The sequence below is a fragment of the Pituophis catenifer genome, unplaced genomic scaffold, assembly GCF_029215685.1.
Source record: "Pituophis catenifer annectens isolate HBS135680 unplaced genomic scaffold, rPitCat1.0.hap2 SCAF_1, whole genome shotgun sequence".
Taxonomy (NCBI): Eukaryota; Metazoa; Chordata; class Lepidosauria; order Squamata; family Colubridae; genus Pituophis; species Pituophis catenifer.
This window is the reverse complement of record NW_027256881.1, coordinates 322,719,249-322,746,527: the sequence shown is the minus strand read 5'-3', so window position 1 is coordinate 322,746,527 and position 27,279 is coordinate 322,719,249. Positions and strand designations below refer to the sequence as shown.

Here is a 27,279-nt window from a genome sequence, read left to right as displayed (position 1 = left end):
GTTAAAACTGACAAAGCCAGACAACCAAGCTGTGGGGGGAGGGGCTCCCCCATTTATAAATTACAAGAGCAATTTGTGAGCTTGCAGATGCAGAAGAATGGTTTTAAAGATTTAAAGAAATTTGTTGTGGAGGAGTTGGCAAGACATGATGAGATTATGAACCAGAATCTTGAAAAATTTAGACAGGAAATTAAAGAGTTGGTTCAACAAAAGTATGATAACCTGAAGTGTTATATTGTAACAGCTTTGAAAAGCTTTTCAGAAGTAATTATAAAGATGGATAAAGATATCAATTTAGAAATAGAGTCTAAAATGAAGGAAGCTGATTATAAGATTCATAATCTGGATAATAAAATACAAAGAATTGAAAATGATTTGACAATGTTTCAAGAAAATAGCTCAGAAGTAGAGTCTAAAATGAAGGAAGCTGATCACAAGATTTACGATGTAGATAATATAAAGCAAAGGATTGAAAATGAAGTTACAATGATACAATTCAGATCCATGAAATTTGCGATCAGAATGGAACATTGGATTACCTGAATGTCCATTTTATGATCGTTGTGACGACATTCCTCAGTTATGGGAACCTTCACTCCTTTGATTTGTTTTACTGAGTGCTTGTCAAATATTTATCTCCCTCTGCAGTGTGGTTCCGCCCCTTCCTTCTGCACATGCTCAGTCTTTTCACGAAGTCTAACTCCATCAGATCTGAAGAATATACTCAACGGAACTTTAACTGCAGAGGTGAAAAAAGAAAAAAACACCCCCCACGACCACCAGGCAATACGCCAAGGGAGGGACGGAATGTCGTCACAACGATCATAAAATGGACATTCAGGTAATCCAATGTTCCATTTTCATGCATCGTTGTGCCGACATTCCTCAGTTATGGGATATACCCAAGCTTAATAATTTAGGGTGGGAATTACTCCTTGTCATTGTCCTGGCTTCGTGGGGAGATTATTGATTGTAAAACTCTTCTCCCGAACGCTGCATCAGCTGATGCAAAAGAATCTAACCTGTAATGTTTAACAAATGATGAAATAGATGACCATGTAGCTGCCTTACATATTTCGTCTACAGATGCCTGTGTAGCCCATGCAACAGAAGTTGCAGCACTGCGTGTTGAATGTGGTAACACTCTTCCAGGTAAACTTTCCCCTTGTGAACTATATGCCACTGATATACATGCTTTAATCCAGCGCCCCACTGTATTAGAAGACACTTTCTTACCCATTGTAGAAGGTAAGTATGATACAAATAGTGCTTCAGTTTGTCTAAATGATTCAGTTCTTTTTATATAACGCCTTAATGATCTACGTACATCTAGTGTGTGCCACATTTTTTCCCTAGGATGTTTAGGATCTGGACAAAAGTTTGGTAAAATTACTTCTTGAGCTCTATGGAAATATGAGTTAATTTTTGGTATAAATGATGGATCTAATCTAAGTACAACTCTGTCTGAGTAAAAAATACATAAATCTTTCCTAATTGAAAGAGCAGCTATTTCTGATATTCTGCGTGCAGATGTTACTGCTATTAAAAAGGCTAATTTTAAAGTTAGATATCTCATACTTATAGATGCCAGTGGTTCAAATGGTTTTTTTGTTAATGCTTGTAATACTAAATTCATATCCCATGAAGGATATCTGTGAACAATAGGAGGTCTTAAATTCATAGCTCCCCTTAGGAAGGATTTAATTCTCATATCTTGTGAAAGAGACTTCTTACTTGGTCCATCTATGACTGTAGCCAATGCTGCTACTTGTCTCTTCAATGTTGAAGGAGCCAGACCTTTGTCTAAACCAGATTGAAGAAATAATAGTACCTCAAGTACTGTTGCTGATGTAGGATCTACGTGATTTGTACTACACCATTCTACAAATGCCTTCCAAGTCGCATTGTAAATACGCGTAGTAGATGGTCTTCTGGCTGCTTGCATAGTTGCGATTACTTCTGAAGGAATATGATCTTTTGTTAATCTGGACCTTTCAAGCGCCAGACGGTCAATTGTAACCAGTCTGGCTTTGGATGTCTTATTTCTCCTTGAAGTAGAACTATCTGATTTGGAGGAATTCTCCAAGGGTTTTCTATTGAAAGGTCTAAGAGGTCTGCAAACCATGGTCTGCGAGGCCAATAAGGTGCTATCAATATCATGTCTGCTCTTTCCTCCCTCAATTTGTGAATTACACTCTGAATTATTGGGACTGGAGGAAATGCATACAGAAGTCCTTGCGGCCAAGGAGACCTTAGAGCATCTTGGCCTTCTGCTCCTTGAGTTGGGAAACGAGAAAAAAATCTTGCTAACTGGGCGTTTTGATTTGTAGCAAATAGGTCCACTATTGGTTGACCGAATCTGAGAGATATCTGTTTGAACAGCTTGGGATCTAACATCCACTCTGATTGGTCTATTTTGCCTCTGCTTAACCAGTCTGCTTGTACATTTATTTCTCCTGATATATGTTCTGCTTTTATCGATAAGACATGTTTCTCCGCCCAAGACATGAGGCGATCCGTTTCTTCCATTAGAATTTTTGATTTTGTGCCTCCCTGACGATTCAAATGTGCCTTTGTTGTCATATTGTCCGTTAAAATCAGGACATGTTTGTTGGTCACTTGATGTTGAAATTGAATTAACGCCAGGCGCACTGCTCGTAATTCCAACCAGTTGATTGGTTGGTTTTTTTCCCACGTAGACCAAATCCCTTGCGCTATCAATGAATTGAGATGTGCACCCCATCCATAAAGGCTTGCATCCGTTGTTAACGTTACTTGTTCTGACTGTAGAAACAGAGAACCCTTCTGAATTGCCTCTGTTATCCACCAACGTAGGGATATTTTTACTCGTGTTGGTACCACCACTTTGTGAAGAGAATCCGCTTGTCTTTGCCTTTGAAAGGGTAACAGAAACCACTGAAGATGGCGCGTGTGGTAACGAGCCCATGGCACTATTGTAATTGCAGATATTAACTTGCCTAGAAGTTGAGACAGTGTTAATAGTGCAGTTTTCTTCTGAGATATTACTTGCAGAACTAAACTCTTGATGCTGTTTTGTCTGTCTGGAGACAGGTAAACTAATCCCAGTTCTGAATCTATGATTGCACCTAGGTGCAATAGTCGAGTTGTCGGTGATAAGTGACTTTTGTCCACATTGATTGTAAACCCGTGGTTTTGTAGAGATTGGATGACTAATTCTCTGTCCCGACATGCCTGATCCTTTGATGTTGACAAAATTAAAATGTCGTCCAGATAACATACTAGACGTATTGGGATAGACCTGAGATTGGCCGCTACTGCCGCTAACAATTTCGTAAATGTTCTTGGTGCAGAAGAAAGGCCAAAGGGCATTGCCCTGTACTGAAAGTGTTTGTCCGCATATGCAAACCTGAGGTATTGTCTGTACCTTGGGTGGATGGGCACATGTAAATATGCTTCTTTGAGGTCTATGGATTGCATGAGATCTCGTTGTCTTACACATTGTAGAATTGACTTTAGTGAATGCATCTTGAATCTTCTGTATAGAACATTCACATTCAGCTGCCTCAAATTCAGAATTCCCCTCCAACCCCCTGAGTTTTTTGGCACCAGAAAAAAGATCGAATAAAAACCGGTTTGAATTTGGTCTTTTGGAACTTCCTCGATCGCCTTGATTTGTTTCAGGTGCTTGATCTCGAGATTCATCAGATTTTGTTGCAATGGTTGAGTTGACCAAGGACATTGGATGAATCTGGTAGGCGGGTTTGAGGTGAATTCCAAAGTGAGGCCACTGGTTACAGTACGTAAGATCCATGCATCCGTTGTTGATTCCTCCCATTGGTGATAGAATAGTTGAAGTTTGCCCCCAATGGGAAGGGAAGAATTCGAGTCATTTGCCTCTATGAGATTGACGTGACATCGCTCCTCGAAAAGGTCTTCTGAACGATGATTGGCGGCTGCCTCTTCCTCGAAAGGAATTTCTATTACTCGAGTATGAGGAATAGTACGGTTGAAAATTACCACGTTGTGTGTAGGTATTTGAATTCCCTTGATCATATCGAAAAAACTGTCGTTGAAAGGGAGAATATCTGCGTTCCGGTCTTCTATACAAGGAGGGTAAAATTTTCTTTTTATCCCTGCCTTCTACCAGAACCTGTTGCAAGGACTCTCCGAATAGAGACTGGCCTTTATAAGGGGCTGATGTGAGCCTCCATTTTGACCGTGAGTCAGCTTTCCAGTGACGTAGCCAAAGAATTCTTCTTGATGTTACAGAAGATGCTAATGCCCTGGAAGCAAATTTGGCAGCATCTAATGAAGCATCTGCAGAGTATTCTGCAGCTGCAATAATTTTTGATACATCTTGTTGTATCCTAGATTGTTCAGGTGGTAATCTATCTCTTAATTGTCTTAGCCAAATAAGGGAGGCCCGGTTAAAAAATGATGCTGAAACTGCAGCTCTAATTGCCCATGCCGCGGCTTGATGAGTTTTGCGACATGTCATTTCAGCTCTTTTGTCTTCAACTTTAAGACCTTCTCCAACTTCACTGACTAACACAGAAGATGACGTAAGTGTTGCCACCGGTTCATCTACTAATGGCAATTGCAACAATTCATCCAAGTCTGGTGGAGAGCAATATAATTTTTTATCAAAGCTATTAGGTCCAGAAATTGAACTGGGATGATCCCAAGATTTTTTAATAACTTGTGAAAATAGATCTGGGCACGGAACAAAGTCCAAATCAGACTTGTGTACTTTAAACAAATTCTCATTGGGGTTCATTTGAGTATTAGGATCAGATGACTTATCTAAATTTAGTCCCATATTAGTAGCTACTTTTGCTTTATGTAGCAGTGACTTAAATAAAGATGGTTTGAAAAGACCTTGAAATGCTGGTTTTTCTGGTGTCATGTCTTCTTCATCCTCTGATAATTCAAATTCCTCTAACTCTGTGTCATCCCCACAGCTAAAATATTGCTGTTTAGGAATTGATTGAGAATGATATTGATTACTGGTAACTGTACCAGAATGACAAGGATAGCTGGTTTGTTGCAAACCTGCTTGGAATATTTTAGAAATGGCATGTGTAACCATTGTTTGAAAATCCACTTCCTGACCACTGTTTTGAAAATCTTTCCCCCTAAGCCCAGCAGCGGTTGGGGTGAAAGTGGCTTCAGGAGGACCTTGATTTAGAGAATTAACACCTGAAAAATTAGGCCCTTGAGGAGCCAAACCTCTGGGAATATTTATCATAAAGTGACCTTGTTGTTCCCTAAACATAGAATCTTGTGACTGAATTTCTTCAGTTTCCTCATTAATCTGATTATTGTCATCAATAAGTTGTTGATTATCAGACATTTCAGAATGATATGTGTTAGAAGCCAATTGTGCAGCACACTTGGCTTTGGCAAATTGATGCTCTAAAGCTTTATGTCTACGTGTTTCCATCTTATTCATTGTTTTAATAATGTCATCAGACAATGAATTGGCAGACTGTTGAGGCTGTGTCACATTTTTTGTTTTAGCTCGTTTTTTTCTAAATTGCTGAGGAGAATGTACTTTAGGAGGAGAAGCGACCTGTTCCAGGTCAGATGATAGATTATCGTCTGCCATATTTAATTAAAGATTGTATTCAATCAATATAATAATAATAATAATAATAATAATTAATTTTTAAATTTTTTTTTTTTAAAACAATTGTAAAGCTGTCAAGACAGAAGCCATTAACGCAGCCCTCTAACAAGTTATAATAATAATGATGAATTAGACAGATTATCTGTAGGACAAAAAGCACTCTAGACCTATTGAGTCAACTGAGTGAAAAAGACTGAGCATGTGCAGAAGGAAGGGGCGGAACCACACTGCAGAGGGAGATAAATATTTGACAAGCACTCAGTAAAACAAATCAAAGGAGTGAAGGTTCCCATAACTGAGGAATGTCGGCACAACGATGCATGAAAATGAGGGGAATACAGGAAAATACCAGAGAGGACTTGAGAAAGATGTCTGCTGAAGTTCTGGCTGTGATTTTAAAGGTCAGCTCTGAAGAAGTATTTTGTAAGGCCTACAGAGTAAATTCCTGGGTAGCAAAGCAAAGACAATTGCCTAGAGATGTGGTGATTTATTTTACTGATAAAGGAATAAGAAATGATATTGTGCAAAAGTCTTTTAACTCCACTCTAGAAATGAATGGAAGGAAGATCTGGATATATAAAGAGCTGCCATCCAAGATGTTAAAAGATAGAAAGGACTTTGGATTTTTGGTGACTGAGCTAAAGAAACAAAACATCCCATTTAGGTGGGATGCTCCAGTTGGTATAATATTGAGATATCAAGGAGAAAGATATCAATAAAACACTGTTGAAAAAGCGGAAGAATTTTACTACAAGGTTTTTAAAATGGGCCCAACATCTCCACGTATGTCATCAGTGTTTGGAATACAGGAGGGGGATAAAGAAAAGCAAAATGAACAAGAGAATGAAACTCAGGCTAAGCAGATGGAGATGGAGGTAATGGAAAAACGACAAGTTATAGAGGGCTTTTTGGATGAGCCGCTTTTGGATTCTCCTTCTGAGGCTATAGCTGGATCACCTATAAATACAAGAGAGGCGGCTCTGGATCTCGATTTGATGTCTTATCAAGTTAAAGACCAGCATGTAATTCAATCAGCTGACATACAAGTCCTAGAAAGGCAACCAGGGTGGAGATCTAAACCACAACTTAAGAAAAGAAGAAGCAGGTTCTACAAAACTAAAAATTTTTAAACTACAATTCTTTTTTAGCCAACAGATTAATGCCAGCTACTTAAGAGATGATTAAATATAATAAGCGGGATTTATAGAAGGCTGATACATGAAAATATAGCTGAGGCAAATTACAGACTTATACTATTTTGAGAAGAATAGCAGATCTCTGCAGTGCTGGTGTTTTTGGGATGTGGAAGATGGCCTGTGATTGAGCGGATTGGAACTTTCTATTTTGGATTCTCTGAAAAATGGATTACGTACATGTTGAGCTATAAGGCAAGAGAACTATGGAATTGGGGCATGCAGATGATCTGGCTGTTACCCTAACGTGATTGTTGGAATTAATAATCTAGACAAGACATTACAGAAGACACCATATGGAATATAAATATAAAGTCACTCGGGGGGGGGGGGGTTATATACAGAAATACTTATTAATGATGGGGGCAGATGGTAATTGAAGATACTGAATAAACTGTTGGAAGCAGGACTTGATGTTACCCTAACATGGTCGATGGAATTAACAATCTAGTTGAAAGACATTACAGAAGATACTATATGGAATACAAATTTAAAGTCATTTGAGGGTTTTATTTATATATGGAAATATCTTTTAGTAATATGGGCAGAAGAATAAAGATATTAAATATATTATGTATGGTAGACCTGTAGGAAAGTGGGTGAAATAAAACTGATATGGTATAAGGTGATGGGTAACGCTACTGATTGCTTAGTTTAGGAAAAGGGATGTTACGTTTAGATATTAATATACTTAAAAGATTTGAATTAAGAGATATACGTATGGGGGTGGAGGAAATGGGTGGATTATGAGTAGAATAAATGCCTAATTAGGATTTATTATAGTTTCATAGCCGAATGTTGTTTTTGAAATGTATAGTATATGGGGGACATAATAATAATGTTAGAAAGAAATGTTTAGCACATAGGGGGTGGTGTAAAAGGGTGGTAAAGTATTATATAATGTGATATTAATTTGGATTTCATCTTGTAGAAGCCATGGGGGGAGGAGAGGGGGAGGGGGGGGTTAGGGAGCGGGGGGGGGGGAAAGGGGGGAAAATTTGTATTTGAAAAACTTTTTCAATTAAAAAAAACCCAATCTACTGTATTTTCAGCTTGCTTTGTGTTTTATTAAGAATGGATAATTAAAGGGCTTAAGTTAGTAGGCCTAATTTCTAAAGAGCTTTTACACATCCATATGTTGCAAATATGTGTTATGGTCAGCTATCACTAGGGATTTTTGTTATAAGTGCACAACCAAAACCCTAATGATGAACGGTGAATATATTTCATTCACTTATGCTTTCACATAAACAAACCGCAAAGAGATTCACAAACTCATATTCTTTCTTACAGACTAGCTCATCTTGCAGTTTTAATATTTTAAAATAGGGAAACAATCTTATAATCAGATGATACTTTGGCAACTGTTAGAACTTGTAGTGTGAACTTGTAACTAGTTGCCAAGCCTTATTTCTTGAGTCAATGACTAACTGTGGTGTGTGGTTTTTCAGTGCAGAACAGATATATTTTTGAACCTGAGGACAAAATTCCTTTTATTGTGGTAAAATGGATAACCTGGATCCATTTGTACAAACTCAATGTGGTTGTGGTAGTAGTAGCAAGTCTTCTGATGTATTTTGCTTTCTTAACTTAGGCAAAGATACTTTGTATATTCACTAGAAACTGACCTGTATTTCCACAGGTTCTGCAATGTAGAATTACTATTTAAATGTTATCATACAATCACAAGTCATATACATATTGCTTAACAATTGAATGTTAAATGCTGAGTCAATATATTTGACTGAACTGAGTAGAAATGTTGCCAAATATTTGAGAACGAAACACAACACTGCTGAACAGTTCAAACCAGTATCTATGAACATGGTTATTCCATATATATATATATATATATATATATATATATATATATATATATATATATATATATATATATATATATTTGTTTTCTTAGGTTTTCGCGGGTGTTTGTATGTAGGTCTTTGGTTATTCGGGTCTTCTCCCACGTAAAATTGGAAGTGTCTTGGCGACGTTTCGACGAAGTCTCATTCGTCATCTTCAGGCTGGTGTTCTCGGCTTCGTGCTCCTGGAAGCACGAAGCCGAGAACACCAGCCTGAAGATGACGAATGAGACTTCGTCGAAACGTCGCCAAGACACTTCCAATTTTACGTGGGAGAAGACCCGAATAACCAAAGACCTATATATATATATATATATATATATGGAATTATATGTTATTCCATATATATATATATTCCATATATATACATCTAGCATTGCTCCTAGAAGCACGAAGCTGATAACACCAGCCTGAAGATGACGAATGAGACTTCGTCAAAACATTGCCAAGAAACCTCCAATTTTACGCGGGAGAAAACCCGAATAACTAAAGACCTACATACAAACACCTGCGAAAACCTATATATATATATATAAAAAACAATAGGTACTAATTGGGATAGCTGTATATTTCCCAATCTCGCAAGCCATTTAGCTCAAATGCCATTTGTAGAACATGAGTTGGAAAGTGAAGAAAAGTACCTCTGTATGGTATTTAAGCTTCCAGTCCTTCACCAAACCCATTTTTGTTCGCATCAGCAGCTAACTTCTGAATATCAGATTAGACTTTGTATGCAACTTCATTCTATCTTGTTTTTTTGCCAGAGGTTTTTTGTTTGGTCTGAAGCTTCCATATTGTTATGGGAAATTTATTTTTCCTGGTTTTGGGGGTTATTAGTGGTACATATAGTTTGATGATCTTCTCAGCTACTTTCATTTTAGCACTTGCACAAGAATTTTTTTTTGGGGGGGGGGAAAGTGAGGGAACACAGACAGAAATATTTCAGATCATCCAGAGAACTAGCCTTAAATCTATCTTCTGATTGTCTTATTTTTTTTTAAAGCAATGAATTTATATTGACAGTCAAAAAATAATGTGGTATACAACTTTTCTTAGAGGTTTTTCCTAGTCTGAAATCTAATTTTCTGATTATTTCATATTCCTATTTAACAGGTATTTTAAAGCAGTGAAGCCTTATGAATTAAACAATAATTCATTATTGATTTAAATCTTAGGAAAAACCCTCCTACTATAACACATTCAAGTACCAGCAACACATTAATCCAGAACATGGAAACTTTGTTAACTGGAGTCAAAGAAGCCCAAAAGGAATGAACACAAGAATTCTCCTGAAAGCAATTAATACTTAGGAGCATTCTCTAATTTTTCTGGTTCACTTGCAGGAAACTTTAAAAAAAAGTAAGTAAGTAAAAATGAAGTTTCCAGTCTGATGTTATCACAGTTTAGCATTATTGCCCCATTGTCTAAACATTTCAATTCATTGCAAATTGGGCTTACCTGGTGGTTTAGAAGGATTTTCTTCAGTCTGACACCTTCCAGATGAAGTAAATATAGCCAACTAGGAAGACTACACTAGAGCTAAAAAGGGCATGGTTAAAATATTTGATGGTGCTCAGCATTCCATTATTTGCTGTTCAAGCCTGGTGCTGCAAACAGGGCAGAAAGTTGCTAAGAACTCAAATTCAACCATCAAGAGGATGACAGAAAAAAGGGGAAGCAAGCTATACAAAATATATCAGGAGATAAGTGCCAGTTTTAAATTAAAATCCTTTATTTTTTCCCAAATACAATTCACAACTTATACATAGTGGGGGAGATGCTCAGACTGTGCAAAATAAGGATGGCCTTCCTTTAAATTTGCTAAACTATCCAGAATGGGTATTCTTCTCCAGAGGGGGACTAGAGATAAAGTCCTCTCAAATTTACAGTAACTTAAACCGTTTTATAAAATGATCGATTGAACTTAACATATTACATAGTAAGGCAAACTTGAATTCTGAAGGGTTTCCTATCAATAGAAGATTTTTTTCCCATGAGTTACTTGGGATCAATCTTAAGTTTTGCTTTTATATATTATATACTAATGCTGTCATTGCTGAACTGCCAAAAAGAAGTGATTTGCTTTACATATTGCACTGACAGACAGAAGTACACAGTGTAACTGGTGAAAAAGAATACAAGCTCATGTAGTAGATTTTAAAAAGAGGGAAGAACTTAAAACCAACCTTTGGACACTCCTCTGTCAAATGATTCAGAAAAAAATTAAAACTGCAAGAGATTTGGCTTTTCTAAAATAAAAAATAAAGTGAAAGCAGCTGAAGAACAAACATGGTATTGCGGTTTGAAATTCATTTTCAAGACCAAGAACTAAAGACCAAAGCATTTTTAAAACATGGAAGATAAGCATGAGTCCAAGCAGAATTTAAATTCATTCAACTGTTTAAAAATAATGGTTCTTTAGCTATTCTAGTGATAATTCTAATTAAATAAAAGTTAATTCAGATTACATTAATTTGTTGTTTGCTTTTTAAAAAAGATCCTCACTCTCTTTAAAGGAAAAAGTGCATCAGACTCCCTTTTAGCAGCTACTCAAAATTGTTCTTCTAAAAAATAGCTTAGACTTTTTACTGTAAGACAAGGGCTTCTTAAGCCCTCACATGGGAGTTCTGTCCAAATGATAAATGAAATAATTTATTATCAAATCCAGAATTTAAATAAAAGCCATTCTTGCAAAGACAAAAAAAATCAAGAAAAGAAAGCATGCACTCAAATTAGCAGTGGAGACAAATATACGTATTTCTACAGGCACTGGCAGACGCAATTTAATTGTTACCGTTACTCGATGTAACACACACCCCACCCTACAATACATTTTTTTCATCCACTAATCACTGAGGTACCAATATTTAAGAATGGAAACTTCAATATTGAAAAATAAAACCTAAAATTGAAGTAATTTTTATTTTCCCCAGGGAAAAAAACAACTATGGTGAGATTTGTATGAAATGTTAGTATACTTATAGAATTTTACAATTACATTGGCTTTTCTTTCTCTCTTAAACAAACAAAAAAAAAAAAAAAGGAAAAAGGTTGTATTCTGTATACACAGGTTCTTGATAAAATGTTCACCATTTATATAACAGGAGTCAGTAGACTTGCAAATGAAAAGAGGAGCTCTTGGCTACCTATTGGCACATCTTCCTGGTTACCAAGAGGGTTTGAAGTCTGAAACAACCTGTTGTAAATTCAGAACAAGATGCGCCATGCCACACAGTGCAACAATTTAGGTGCAATGCTCGATGAGACACTCACAAAGAAGAGCTGTATGGAAGTTATTATGTCCAACTGCAAAGCAATTCCACACAAATTGCATTGAATGCAAAAAATGCTGCTGCCATGTTTGTTGAGAAGTCCTCCAATTAACGCAGCCAAAGTTTAAGACGCAATGCATCAACTCCATTTAAATAGTATCTGAACAACCTCTTGTCTCGCACAAAGCCAAGATTTTCATAAAGTTTCAATGCAGACTTGTTCGTGATCTCAGTCTCCAGGACAACCTGAAAAATAAGACATATTTTTTAACAGGAGTTTTATTTTATTTCATTTATTTGCAGGACTTGTATGGCTGCCTAGGCTCATGCAGATTTTAGGCAGTTCGCAACAAACCATAAAAATACAAACAGTAATATGCTTCCCACCCAGGTGCCAGACCAAATGGTCCCCAGCTCAATCCTAGTCCAACACTTGAGTTCCTGGCCCAAGTTGAGTTGCAAATTAAAGTGAAAGCAAGCTTGTTGACCAAATGTTATAGCACAGCTTGCAATTATTTATACTTACAAGTTCCCTGGCATTAAAAAGACATTCCATAAGATTCTTGAACTTTCCCAGGATCCAGGATCCCAGAGGTTGCTCTCTTTCTGTGTTTTACTATCAACCATCCTTAGAAGGATTGTCATATATTTATGGTATTTATTAAGGTATTAACAAATCATGTACTAATGATGCTTATATGTGATTTTGGAAGAATTAGCCTTCTGAAAATTGGGATATAAATAAGAAAATAAATTATAAGTGATCTACAGCTAGCTCACTATACTCTCAGCTTAATTTTTCACAACTATGCTAGTTAACGACTGCAATAAAATTGATTTAATAATGTAATGTCTTGTGTGAATAAAAATGGAGGAAGCAATTTGCATGCTGTCCTGCATTCTTCAAAAGAATGTTGAGGGTAAAGATACAATAATTAAAAGAATAATTTTAGCATATACAAACTTTGTCAGATTTTTAGAACAAAGAAAGATCCTGCATTTTTAGAACTACGAAATTAGACAATATCCTATGGCAAAGTTAATCCAATTAAAATGATAAGTACTTAATATGATTATCTCACCCCATACCATACCATATCATTAATGTCAGTTAGGGAGACCAGTTTGTGTTACCACTTATAATTTTGACTCACAATGCAATGAGGAAGAGTAAGGCAACTACAATGATGTTGCTCACAAAAAATGTTTCCCTGGTGTCCATTCTTCTTGCAGAAAATATTGGAAGATATGCTTGCTTGGGCTGACAACTAATCCAGAACCAGAACTATACCGTATTTTCCGGAGTATAAGACGACTTTTTAACACATGAAAATCTTCTCAAAAGTCGGGGGTCGTCTTATACGCCGGGTGTCGTTCTCCTGTAACCAGGCAGACCAGCCCGAAAGGCTCTGACAAGCCTTAAATGGCTCTGGCGATCCAAGCTCTGACGATCTGCTAATCAGGCAACTCAGCTGGGATCGCCAGAGCCATGGAGAAGGGAAAAACTTTTCCCCCTCCAGCTTGCTTACCTTAGCTCAGTGGTTGGGGGTCAAACAACCCTTTCACAGGGGTTTTGCAGGTGGTGCAATACAGAAAAACGAGCGCAGCCCTCGCCATCCGGAATGAATGGTGCTGTTGTGGCGGTGGGGGAGGGGGCGGCAGAAGCGGGAAGAAGCGTCGTTTGCGATGGCTGGAAGCTGTGGGAGTGAAGCACTACTTTCATTTGTACGGCAACAGCATTCCGCCTTGGTATATTTGTGCCAGCCAGTGGCACAAGGCAGCCCTCCTCTCCTGCTGCCTGGGACTCAGAGTGGTAAATGGCGTCTGATCCGAAGAGCAGCTGGATTTTGCTCTCTAATCCGGATGCCAGATCGGCCCCCTGCAAACTCTCGTCTCTCGAGGAGCGCTCCCTGAAGCGGGGCTGGAAACTTTGGTTGGGCTGCTTGAGAGAGGAGAGCTTGCAGGGGGGCGATCTGGTGCCTGCAATGGAGAGCAAAATCCGGCTTTTTCTCTCCGCTTAAGAGCGGCATCAGGATTCCGCCTTGGTATATTTGCGGCACAAGGCAGCCCTCATCTCCTGATGCTTGGGATTCGGAGCGGTAAATGGTGACTGGTCCGGGGAGCAGTCAGATTTTGCTCTCCATTGCGGATGCCAGATCGGCCCCCTGCAAGCTCTCGTCTCTCGAGGAGCCCGACCAAAGTTTCCAGTGCTACTTCAGGGAGCGCTCCTCGAAAGATGAGATCTTGCAGGGGGCTGATCTGGCGTCCGCAATGGAGAGCAAAATCCAGCTGCTCCCCGGACCAGTCACCATTTACCGCTCTGAGTCCTAAGCAGCAGGAAACGAAGGCTGCCTTGCGCCACAAATATACCAAGGCAGAATCCTGATGCTGCACTTTCAGCAGAGAGATGAGGGCTGCCTTGGCCATCGGCTGGCGCAAATATACCAAGGCGAATGCTCATGCCGCACAAGTTCAAGTAGTGCTTCGCTCCCACACTTCTTCCGGCCCTCAGTCTCTCAGGGAGATGCTTGACTTCCTCTCAGCCCCAAGACACTGGCTGGCCCATAAAATGAGAGAGAGAGAGAGAGAATGAGAGAGAAAGAGAGAGAATCAGAATGAGACAGAGAGAGAAAGAGACAAAGAATGAAAGAGAGAGAAAGGCAGAATGAAAGAGAATGAGAGAAAGAGACAGAGAGAATCAGAGAGAGAGAGTGAGAGAATGAGAGACAGAGAAAGAGACAGAGAATCAAAGAGAATCAAAGAATCAGAGAGAGAATGAGAGAGAGAGAGAGAAAATGAAAGAGAATCAGAATGAGAGGGAGAGTGGGGAGAGAGAGAGAAAGAGGGGGAGAGAGAAAGAGAGAATGAGAGAAAGAGTGGGAGAGAGAGAAAGAGAAAGAGTGGGAGAGAGAAAGAGAGGGGGGAGAGAGAAAGAGGGACAGAGAGAATGAGAGAGAGTGGGAGGAGAGAGAAAGAGGGGGAGAGAGAAAGAGAGAGTGGGAGAAAGAGAGAGAGAAAGAGGGGGAGAAAGAGAATGAGAGAGAGGGGGGAGAGAAAGAGAAAGAGTGGGGGAAAGAATGAGAAAGAAGGGGAGAGAGAAAGAGAATGAGAGAGTGGGGGAGAGAGAGAAAGAGAGAATGAGAAAGAGTAGGAGAGAAAGAGAGAGAGAGAGAGAGAGAGAGAAAGCGAAAATGAGAGAGAGAGAAAAAGAGAATGAGAGAGAGTGGGAGACAGAGAGAGAGAGACAGAGAGGAGGGAGAGTGCCTGAAGAACCCCATCCCGTACTGGGAGTCCAGGTGCTTCAGCAAGCGGCGCACTGGATTCGTATTAGTGGTCCGCGAAATTTAAAATTATGCAGTTGGTAGTCCCTGAGGTCCAAAAGGTTGGGGAACCCTGGCCTAAGACCATCGGAAAACACATATTTTTGATGGTTTTAGGAATAACTTTATCGTTGGGGGACACCACAACATGAGGAACTGTATTAAAGGGTCACGGCATTAGGAAGGTTGAGAACCACTGCCTTAGCTGCTTGCCTTGCTTCGCTTGCCTGAATCCATTCCATCAGCAAGCAACTCCCTGCCTGCAATCAAGCAGGCAGGGAGTTGTGGACTTCAACTCCCAGAATTCCTCAGCCAGCAAAACAAAGCTGGCTGAGGAATTCTGGGAGTTGAAGTCTACAAGTCTTAAAGTTGCCAAGGTTGGAGACCCCTGTTCTATTGGGTAAGTTTTTTTCCCCTTTGGGATCTTTAAAAAAAAATAGTTAATTGGGGTTTTTTTTAGTTGTTCTTTTTTAGACCTAGCCATTTAAAGTTTAGGAAGTTTTAAATTTAGTTTTCATATAAAAATAAAAATAAAATAAAATAATATTTGTGCAGCTTTCTGAGATTTAGTGTGTTTCTGTAGTGTTTCACTCTAACTACACAAACACACAAAATCTCACAAAGCTGTATGTGGAATTTTGTGTGTGTAAAGTGTGAAAGTTGGGTTTTGGGGCTTTTTGTGGCTGTGTGAGGTTCCTGCTTGTTGCAGGGGCCATTTTGGGTCTAGCACAGCTGCTTTTACATTGTGGGTGAGCCAGTTGATGTTTTTTTTAATTTTTATTTGGAGTGCGTTGGAAGAGGGGTAGTCTTATATGGCGAGTATAGCCCAAACCTTATATTTTAACAGGAAAATTTGGGGGTCGTCTTATACGCCCAGTCATCTTATACGCCGGAAAATTCGGTACTATATTACTGAGCAATTTAGAAGCACAACATTTAAGAGAGTGAGGTTTCCAGAATATTTACATCTCGTTTTAATCAAGAAAAAGTGATTAGATAACTGTTAGTAGTCACTGGATTTCTTCACTAAAGAGTTTTTTACAAGTTTGAATGACATGAACAAATGTTACTGCTTATATTACATTAAGCCATAACAAAGTTTATGATTAGTCTTATTTCAGCTAGTCTTACAATAGTTTGTTTCACAATTGTTCAAAGTTACTGCAGCCTCAAAAAAAAAGTGACTTATGAACTGACTTTGAAGTTATAACGACCACATCCCTATGGTCATTGCAATTGCAATTTAGGCACTTGGCAATCAGCTTACATTCACAATGGTTGCAGCATCTTGTGTTCATGGGACTGCAATTTACAACTTTCCCAGCCGGCTTCTGCCAAGCAAAGTCAATTGGGGAAGCCAAATTCACTTAATGACTATGCGATTCACTTAACCATAAAAAAGATGGTTGTAAAATCAAATCCAGTCACATGATGATTTGCTTAATAACTGCATCATTTAGCAGCCTAAATTGTGGCCCCAATTGGTCAAAGACTACCTGTACACTTTAAATTCTTGACAGCAAATCAGAAATGGAAAGCCACTTCCAAAACGTTGCCAAGAAAACTAAAAGGACTTCTCCAGATATTTGCTAGAAGTTGATCTGATGGCAAAAAATTGCAAAATGTTCTATTAAATCTACTAGCATAATTATTAATTTTATGTGTAAATAAAAGTGGTATTATAAGAAAAATACCACAAGTATAAATAAAAGTCGCATCATACATTTCATTTTTTTTTTTTTTTTGCTAGTAAAAGTAGTTAGACCTAAGGACCTAAAACTCTGGATTATTGCTACTAGAAAACTAAACTCTCTGAACAAATCCTGCCAAACCACTTGCTCTTTAAGGAGCAATTCAATGCTGACATTCAAGTTTAATAGTATTCTGAGTATTTCTTGCTTTCTAGATACTTAAGGAATGTGAATTTCCAGTCAGGCTTCCCAAAAATAAGTTATTATGAAGAATCACTTCATAATAATTTTGACTAGTTTATTTTATAAGTTTGTGTTCAATTTTTTTTTTTAAAAGATGGAAGACACAACTACCATTGACTTGATTTTTAAAAATAAAGAAAATACAAGTCAAGAAAGTGGAAGTAGCACAAAGAATGGGGGAAAGTGGTAATGCAAACATTCTTAATTTTAAGGCTGACTAAAGATGAGTTAAACACATCTCTTCAATTTTAAGGATTTTAATAAATTTATAGAGCAGCCTTCCAGCTCTTTTTATCCCTTCCTCAGTTGCTATTGATCATCAAAAACACTAGAATATCCCACTAACATGCCCCTGCAGGATCTTTCCTCCCTCTGTTCAGCTATTACTGCTAACCATGGCTTTTTCCTGCCTCACCCAACCCCAAAGCTATTTCTGCGTGGAATCACTGTGTTTTGTCCCACAGCTGCAACTAAACCCTATTTTATTACATATATGAACCAAATCACTTGCAATGTGTTTTGACTACCTAAAAGCAACTCTTTTGGCATACCAATTTTGGAATCTAATTATTATTTTTTATGCATTTGTAAGACTTTGCCTTGAATACTACGTAAAATTCTGGAATCACACTGTTAAGAATTGAAACAGATCAGAAACAGATTCAGGGAAGAGCAATGTTGATGATCAGAAGATTATTGAAAACTAATTCCTATAAGATTAAGAGATGGATTTATTTAAATTTAAGAAGACAGGAGTGAAGGAAAATATGATAGGCGTCTGGATTTCAGGAGATGAAATAATGAATTCAAGTCACAGAAGGCAGATTCTGATTAAATGTTAGAAAAAAAACACCAACCATAAGAGCAGTTCAATTGTAGAACTATGTACCCAGAAAAATTGTGGGCTTTTCTTCTTTAGATAACTTTCAAGTGAAAGTTAAATAGAAAGTTAAATGAAGGAATTTGGATTTCCTCCAGTGAGTAGGAGATATAACTTTATGACTTAAATGTTCTCTTCTAACACTATAATTCTATGAATGTAGAATATTTGTTCTTTCACTGCAGTATCTCCATTAATGGACTGATAGAAACCTTTCTGACTGGATTAAAATTGAAGGTTCTGCCTATAATTTGCAATTCAAGTTTTGTATCTGCTAATTTGCTTGGCTGTTATTTGCTACTTTATTATTTCCAGTGTTCTTTGAGCTTCCTTGTTTCTAAGTGGTATTTCTTGATTAGGTATTATTTAGTGTTCTTCAGTTTTTTTTAAATCTAAATTCTAGCTTACTTGCATCTGATCTCGTTTGCTAATCTTATTTTCCAGCCTTCCATTTCGGTGGTATACTGTTTGGCTTTTTTTCTTCTTTGTTCTTTGATTTTGCATCTCAGATATTCAGTGATTTTGCATCCCAGAAAGAAGAAAGATTTTCTTCTTTTTTCTTTGATTTTGCATCCCAGATATTCAGTTATAACTGTAGATGTGCTGTATGTTAGTTGGTTTGTTTCATGCAGTGAGCTGGTGCTTATATTTAATATTACAGTATTGGCATATTTTAATGCTTATGCCAGCTTTTTCTTTGGAACAAGCTTCAATGCAGGCAACCTTATTCTATTGTTTTTGTGTTGTTCTAGATGCTCAGTTATTCTTTGCTTCAATTCTTCTAGTTCTTTAGTTAGAGGGCTTTGTTCTTTCTGAGGCATAATAGAGGGTGCCTGGTTTCCAAATGAAAACAGTTCTATAGCTGTGCTGGCTTCCTCTAACTGCCCACTCCCCTTAGTTTGCCTTTATAGTCTGAGTTACTTCTGGCAAGGTTTTGATTTCTTTGTCCTGGGTAGACATTTGCAATTCTTCCAATTCTGCTTCTGTGAATATTTTATTTCATATTATAAACTGACGTTGCTAGCCTCTGTTCTGTTGCTTCTGCTTCTGGATGATGTTCTTTCCAGAACTGGTACATTCATTTCAAAAATTCTCTTGTTGGACTTAAACTGTAATAACAGATCATTATTTCTTTGTTTTCAATCAAAACACCTTTCCTTCCAGTAGTTCTGCAGCTGCTAATCCTGAGTCCTGTAGTTTACTTTTTACCAGATGTCCAGGAAATCCAACATCTAGCATGGTCCTTGTTGACCCAGGTGACAATGGAGCCAGTATGGGTTTCTGTAATTTACATGCTACCTCATTTTCATGTACTATATCCCCAAAATATCATAAACTTTTACTATACTATGCAAGGTCAAATCACTACTTTAGGTCACTTATATTACTATCTAGATCTGTTTAGGGTTTTTGCTCATGTAAAGACAGATTTCATGTATTTTTCTGCACAGCCCAAAGAAGTCAAATTCATTCTTTGGAGTCCCAGAAAACATTCAGTATGTTTTTCTGAAAATATTTTACTTAAACCGAAGCCTCACTTAAATAGTAAACTGCATTTGGAAAAATAGCCTTCAAGTGAAGCAAGGGAGAAAAACAAAGTTCCTTCAAAGAAACAAAATAATTACCTCATCACAATCTCCTTCTACCATGGCGTAAATAGCTTTCTTAACCAAGTTTGTACCTGGAATACAAATAAAAAACAAAAAATGTAAAAACTTCAAGTACAAATTATTACAGCATGAACTAGCATGAACTATCCTGTGTCCTGATCTTCCAACACATGCATAATTTAAGAAGTAACAATTAGTAATATGATAGTCTACACATTTTTTAAAAAAATGTCTCTAAGGGAGAGGGAAAGCAATCCAAACACTCATGTCTTTTATGTTAAGTATAAATGAGGTATTATGGCACAACATTCAAAGATCTTATTTAGGATTATCCTTTAGCATTGACTTACAAAAATTTGTATAGCAGTTTCCAGAGGCAGTGTCACTTAGCCTGCCACAACATAGTGTACGGTAAAGTAAGGGAACCAATGGGGTACAGACTAAGCTAATAAAATCATGCATATCCCTTTCCTTTAATGGATTAAATTTCTGTCCCCAGTCTCCTTTTAACCTGTGAATCTCTTGTATACAGCGGTGGCTCACAAGAGAAAGCAGCCAACCTAAAGAGAATATATTTCACAAATATGAGGCATGTTTGTCTTGTCAACATCACTGCAGCAGAACTTTTATGAATAGGGTCGGTGATGAGTTCAAAGTGGATATCCACAGAATAAGGACTCATGAGCTGCACATAAGTACATGACAATAGCAGAGTGCTTCATTTTAAAAAAAAATTGATTAAATTAATTGCCACAAAGAAAGGCAATTGTATGCAAAAATATTTACCTGAAAGCAATAGCTAACTGAAAGTATATTACTTTCAGAAGGCTTCAAAAAGATGCAACTGCTATTCTTACCTATGCCTTTTCTTCTGTATTTGGAATCCACCGCTAACATGGCTATATAACCTCTACGAAACATCTTTTTGTGCATGTCCAACTTGCAGACGATTGCACCTACGCACTCATCACCTACCATTGCCTTAAAAACAAAACAAAAACCAAACAAAACACATCTTGTAGGTTAAGGCTAACACACAGTGCCATAAAATCACAATTTTATAGACACATTTTTAAAAAGATCCCATCTTGGAAATTCCCCAAAACTTTATTAACAGAAGCTTAAATTAGTTTCTTGCAAAAGAATCCTTGGCTTGGATGTTAAGTTGTATGAGCACAAATATCTGCCCAGACACATGCATAGTGTATTAATTTGCTATCACAAAGGGCTAATAGTGAATAAGAAACTGCTCCAGAATGGGTAGATGCATCTTTTATGTATGGCGTGATAGCACTCAGGGTGCTTTTCTTCTCTCTATTGCTTTTTAAAAATCTATGCTATTTAAGAAAGCGTCACAAATCTTCTAAGGGGCATGTGTTAAGAGGCATATAAGTTAGGAAGCTATGCAAACTACCTTCTGTTTATAATATTTAGTACACTAAATGTTATCTTTAGCCTGTTTGGCCTGGACCTTACACAGTATTTTATCCAGTATCTCAGTGTAGTTTGAATTATTCTTCAGTTATACTTTTCTATTCTTTGAGAATGGATCTTTTATTTTTATGAGGAACAGAATTATTAAATTCCAAGTAGAAAGTACATAACTGAAATATTGATCAATCAGCAATTCTAATAAGAGCTATATTAGAGCTGAAATAACTGAAACATGAAAAAAGAAATGGCCTTTGTAATTTTAATAGTCAAAGATTATGAAATGTAGATCAATTTTAAAATGTAATTTTTAGTGAGCACATTTTAAATTTTTTTGCTTTCATAAAGTTATTTCTGACAAATCCATTGCATGGTTCTTTTATAATAGATATTGCGAGATTTATATACTTTTATCTATATTTTACAGTTGTTAGTTTCAAAATATGTTTCTCTTGGTAGATCTGACAAAAAGTACTAACATCAATCTTTATCCTTCTATAAAAATACGTAACTTAGAATGTTGAGATTGGAAAAGGTAAGAATTGAAAAAGAAAATGTCATGAATCCTGACAAAATATATTGAATCTAGTTACAGCTGTAGGTGATATTTTAGCTGAAACCTAATGTTCATTTTTTTCTGATCTACTTTTTGCATTAGGTGCATGCAGTAAGATCACGAAACATATACATAGTTAACACAACTGTTCAACCTGCATGATTTTTAATATGATTATGCTAGCATTCAAAATAAGCATGTACCCTCATGCTTGCAGATGTTTATTTACACAATATTTATAATGCTTACAGAACGTTGATTGTTGCTGTAAAGGGGCATCTTGCTCATACAATGAGTCAAGATTATTGACCACGTTTCATGCAAGTCAAGAATAAAAATTTTATTCTGAAATCTCATTTAGAATCTTAAAATTCTAAAACACCCAGGCAATCACAAATGTCAGAATCCGTATTTTCACCCAAAAATGAAGCTAGGTCTGTTATGTAGGTAAATTAATTATATCTGCAGAATATTTGATAAATTAAAGAAATGAGCATTAGATTCAGATTAGATCAAATTTAGACTGATCCTGCAATAATTTCTGATAGAAAGGGCAGTGAAGCAGCAATAATAACTGGAAAGATCAATGCCTGAGTATTCCAAACCAGGGTTATAATCATCTATTCCTATTCCTGTGAGTGATCAGTATCTGATCCTGGGAAATCAGAGGATTTTTTCTGTCCTTCCGGGAAGACAATTCTAAAAAAAGCATTTTGATTAAAGCATTTTGGAATTGCTTCCTAAATATTTTCTAGATATTCCAATTTATATACCTCACTACCCAAATCAAATAGTCAGGTATATGCGACAGACTACCTCCTCTTGTCAATGTGCCTTCAAGTCCTTAGGTTTTTTTTTTCTTTTTTTGAAGGCACATTAATCATAATTTATTACATTATCCCAGCCATAGAAAGGTGGGATAAACAGCAGGCGAATCCATGAAAGAGGGGGAAATCGCAAACTGAGAGCAGGCTGATTTCAGGTTTGTCAGTTTTGCTTTTGTATACCAAAAGGTATGCATTTAGAATTAAAGAATTGAGGAACTGTGTTTCAATCAGTTCTAGGGAGGACCCCTTAGGACTTTTACTTCTTCTAATCCAATGAATATATCTGGGAGTAACTTTCCAAGTATTCTAAAATCCTTAAAAGTTAAAATCAAAGCTAACTATTCAAATACTAAAATACCAAGATTATTACCAATATAACACAAATATTATTGCCAATATAATATCAATACTAATTAAAGTTTGAATAATGTTTAATCCAGATAATATGTGGATGTTCTTGAGCTTTCCGACTATGTTAAAATCCTTAAAGTTAAAATCAAAGCTAGCTATTCAAGTACTAAAATACCAATATGATCACCAATATATTATTAATCAATGTTTGAATAATGTTTAATCCAGATAACATGAGGGTGTTCCTGAGCAATCAAAAGGTAAATAATTCCTAGCCTTGAAAGTAATTTTGGAGGGAAAACTTAATAAATGAATATTCTCCTAGATTCTTTCAAGTATGTAATGATCTTTGGCCTAGTTTGCAGGCAATCTATAAGCTCTCCTCATATCACATAGGGATATTGGTATTTTCACAAAACATGTTCTTCATAATATATGGAAAACAATAATTTTGAGCAGCAACACACCATATTCCTTCATATGGTATCCTGGTTTGATGATAATCCCTACTTAAAAAGAAACCTAGAAGGACAAGTTGCAGCCTTGCTTAACATATAGAAGTAACCCATCCTGTTCTTAATTTTTCTGAGTCCTTCGGGAGAAGGGCGGTATAGAAATAAAATTAATAAATAAATTAATAAATTAACTGCAATGCTACTTTGTTAACCTTTAACACCCTGCAATACTAGAATATTCATTAATAACCCAATACATCAAGATAACATTGTTGAAGACTTTGAAGGTTACCAAACATCACTATATCCCCTATACTCATATTAAACTAATAAGAATAGGACTGGCATAATGTTTCTGAGTTACTTTCTAAGTTTTTGCTATGTAGACAAACATATATAACCATTTGTAAACTTTTTTTTGTCATGTCACTTTTTGTTTTAAAAAAGTCAGGACTATATTTGAAAATAAAATAGTTTGTTACATTTCCAACTACTATTTTTGTTCCTAGTTTGCTGTAAAGATATTATGCTAGTACTGAAATATTGTACAGCAAAGTTTGTATTTCTGAATTGTTTTTCATGAGACAGCATAGGGAAAAATTGTAAACTTTTCTGTAGAGTCTAAACCAGTCATTGCTTACACTGTCCATTCATTAAACAAACCAACAGAAATATAGAAATAGACCTTTCTTATTTTTACATAATAGTTGCTACCTGTTTTCATTATTTTGCAAAAGGGAAAATAGATTCCAAATGAAAGCTATAAATCTGGACATAGCTCATCCAGCTAGGGCAGGAGTTTCCCCAAGGAGATGCCCCTTATAAGCTTTTATTTATATTACATTGATGTATTACTATACAAATCTTCATGTCATCCTATCTAACTCAGGCAAGTTTTCATGTTTATTGCTCCTTTTGCCTTTGCTTCAACACCTCAAATATCCTCAGAATATTTTCTCATTGAAAATTTTAAAAATGACTGTATTAAGGGTCTGTAGACATCACAAATAAACATGTCAAACCATTAGAAACTTTTCTTTTAATTTGTAAAATATTTTAGAGATATCTTATCTCTAAAGAGATATCTTAGATAATCTTATCTAAGAGGTATCTTAAGAGAACTGACTTTCAAGCAAACATACTCTTTTTTCCCCCGTTGCTTGTATGATACATGGAGTTTTAAAAGGAAGGCTGGCTAACTTGATATTTGACTAAGTAGATAGCAGTTTAGTCTGCTAATAAGTAATAAACAAGAAACACTAACATAATTATCTTTTTAAAAAAGAAATATTTAATGTAGTATGGTAGAATCATTTAAGAAATCCTCCCTTTTTTCCTTTCAAACTACCCTCTCCTTACAATTATGGTTCAAGATCTATGCTCACCTTTTTATGGGAGAATGAACTGCTTTCTGTATATAGAATCATGTCTATTTAAGACATACAATTTGGTAAGAGGCATGTTGCACATAACATGTAGGCTTTCATCTCTGAAAATAAGTTGCAATTTAAATTTTATACAGAACATTAAAATTACATAAATGGTACCAAGTTAAAATTGAATACCATGAAGTACCAAGGAATATTCATATTTAAAATCCCCAAAATGAGTTTTTCAGTAGCATTGTAAGATTGTATTAATCCTAATTTACTTCTCAAACATTTGCTCCATAAATAGAAAACTTACAAAGACATTATTACTTCTGATTTTAACTGGGCATTGATAGAACAAACTCTAAAAACAAACTAATGACAATATAACTCAGTATCCCCAAACCATTGAAAAATAAGCATACGTAATTCCAAATTCACCAAGCACAATTCAATTTCCTTTATCTTGGGAACAAAATTATAGAGGGATTGGTCTTCAGTTTACACTTTACATGTGGGCAAAGTTTATGAATAATTCTGCATAGTTCAAACCACACTTACATAATTACCTAGTTTGCGTATGATTTATTTCACAATTTGACTACTGGTGAATGACAGATGTGAGAATTTTGCTTACCCTATTAATTTTCTCCATATCACCCACTGCTGTCCATCCATCTCCAACACTCTTCCTTTTACCCTTCAACCTTGCAACACATTTTTAATCATGTCTGCACCCCCAACTTACCAAAAAGCAAAGCTGAGGCCAGTTGTGGATAAAATACCTATAAGTGTAAATGGAGTAGGGTTCAGACAGATCTTTGGTGATCAGTCTCATGATGTCTGGCATCTGTAGCTCGGACTCGTATCGAACATATCGTATTGTGAGGTCCCCTTTCTCCTCCTTCACCTGCTGGGGGGCCCAGGAAGTGTCTGTATGGGGACCCATGGAGCATTTTTGCAAACTGCAGGTAGAGGCCAAGGATCTGGAGAGAAGTAGCAAGGACTCCTCTTCCCTTTCCAACTCCTGATCCTCACCTTCCTCCAACTCTCCTCCCCCAACCAGCCCATTCCTGTCCCCAGCAGAGGGAGCAGAAGCATCACAGTGGTGATGGTGGTGGTAGTGCTGCTGCTGCTGGGACTGTGCAGTCCTTGCCTGGGGGCAAGGGGCCTGGTGGTGGTTGCTGAGTGGTGAAGATGGACTTGTCTCCCGTTCCCCTCCCTGACAGGGATGCTGGGGCTCCTGCCCGTGTCCCATTGTTTTGCCAGGGCCAGTGGTGATGGTGGCCTTGCTGTTTTTCTTGCTATTGGGCGGACACTGGTTCTCGTTGCTGTTGCTTAAAACCTTGTCCTTCAGGGAGCTTCGCAAGTGCCGCAAGTCCGACCCAGCGATGAGCCCGTTGAGCTGATGGTAGTGGCGATGGGGCTGGCAAACGCGGCGGCGGGGCAGGCTCCCCTCCCGCATGCCTTCCTCCTCAGCTTCCTCCTCCTCCTCCTCCTCCTCCCTGCAGGAGCGCCTTCCTCCTCCTTCCTCTTCGTCCTCCTCTTCCTCCTCCTCCTCTTCAGCAGTTCCCGGAAAGGGAGAGAGGAGCGCAGCGGCGGCTCCCGGCGGCGAAGCGAGGAGGCTGCTAGGCCCGGGCGGTACCTCGGCCATGTCCTGAGGAGACCAAAAGGAAGGAGGGAAGCGAAGAGAAAAAGAGTGAAAGTGTAAGAAGAAAACGCCCAACTCTTCCCTTTTCCTTTTCCATTCACACAACCCCACCCGCGTGCTCCCTCTTCCTCCTCCTCCTCCTCCTCCTCACCCCAAAGTCCCTTCAGCAGCAGCAGCCGCGGCACCTCCCGCTCCCTTTCTCCGCTCCTCCTCATCCAGCGGCCGTAAAGCGCGACTAGGTTTCCTGTCAGGCCTGGCCGCCGCGGCTCCAGAATCAGGGACGAGGCGCGACACTTCGCGTCGTTTTACTTTATGACTGGCCCCGAGGAAGGACTGAGGGAGAGGAAGGAGAAAGGGGTCAGAGGCGTGGCTTCTCACGAGCTCCTTTCCCTCCGAGGCGACTGCGCGCGACATTTGATTGCCGCTCGCTTTACGGCTGGCCTTGCCGCCAGGGTTGGTATTGTATTGTCACTGGCTCCATTCCGCTTGCGGTGGTAGTCAGAGACTCTATGGTCAGAAAAAGGAGAACGAGACCGTACTAGTGGTTACCTTCCTGTAATGGAAGGCTCTGTCGACATCGGCGGAGCGGCGCAAGCGCACATTGTTATGAAGCGCGAACTAGGCGGGAACAAACTTGAGCTAGGCGGGTGGCGGGGGGGGGGGGGAGCGAGTGAGTGGTGAAAGGCATTTTCTACCAGACAAGGATTGGATTATTATCACCAAGGCAGCCAAGGGAGAGCGGTTGTGCCTTATATATGGAGGAAGGCTCCTCCCGCTCCCCGAAATATAGTCAGCATTTTTCAAACTTGCCAACTTTTAAGATGTGTGGACTACAACTCCCAGAATTCCCCAGCTAGCATTCTGGTAATTGGAAGTCCTCACATCTTAAAAGTTGCCAACATCTTAAAAGTTGCCAACTTTAGGAAACCCTGTATTTGGAATGATCAGATTCTTTT

At 37.8% G+C, this 27,279-nt stretch overlaps 1 protein-coding gene across 1 annotated transcript; it reads right to left on the bottom strand.

Annotated features, from left to right (window-relative positions):
- Positions 1 to 10,377: 10,377 nt before the first annotated feature.
- On the bottom strand, positions 10,378 to 26,539 carry NAA30 (N-alpha-acetyltransferase 30, NatC catalytic subunit). Its single transcript, XM_070931649.1, has 5 exons — positions 26,475 to 26,539; positions 25,421 to 26,329; positions 20,540 to 20,663; positions 19,698 to 19,753; positions 10,378 to 12,184 (listed from the first exon to the last, which is right to left on the bottom strand). The coding sequence occupies exons 2-5, from the start codon at positions 26,324 to 26,326 to the stop codon at positions 12,047 to 12,049; spliced, it is 1,224 nt and encodes a 407-aa protein (XP_070787750.1). The 5' UTR covers positions 26,327 to 26,329; positions 26,475 to 26,539; the 3' UTR covers positions 10,378 to 12,046.
- Between the last annotated feature and the right edge of the window lie 740 nt (positions 26,540 to 27,279).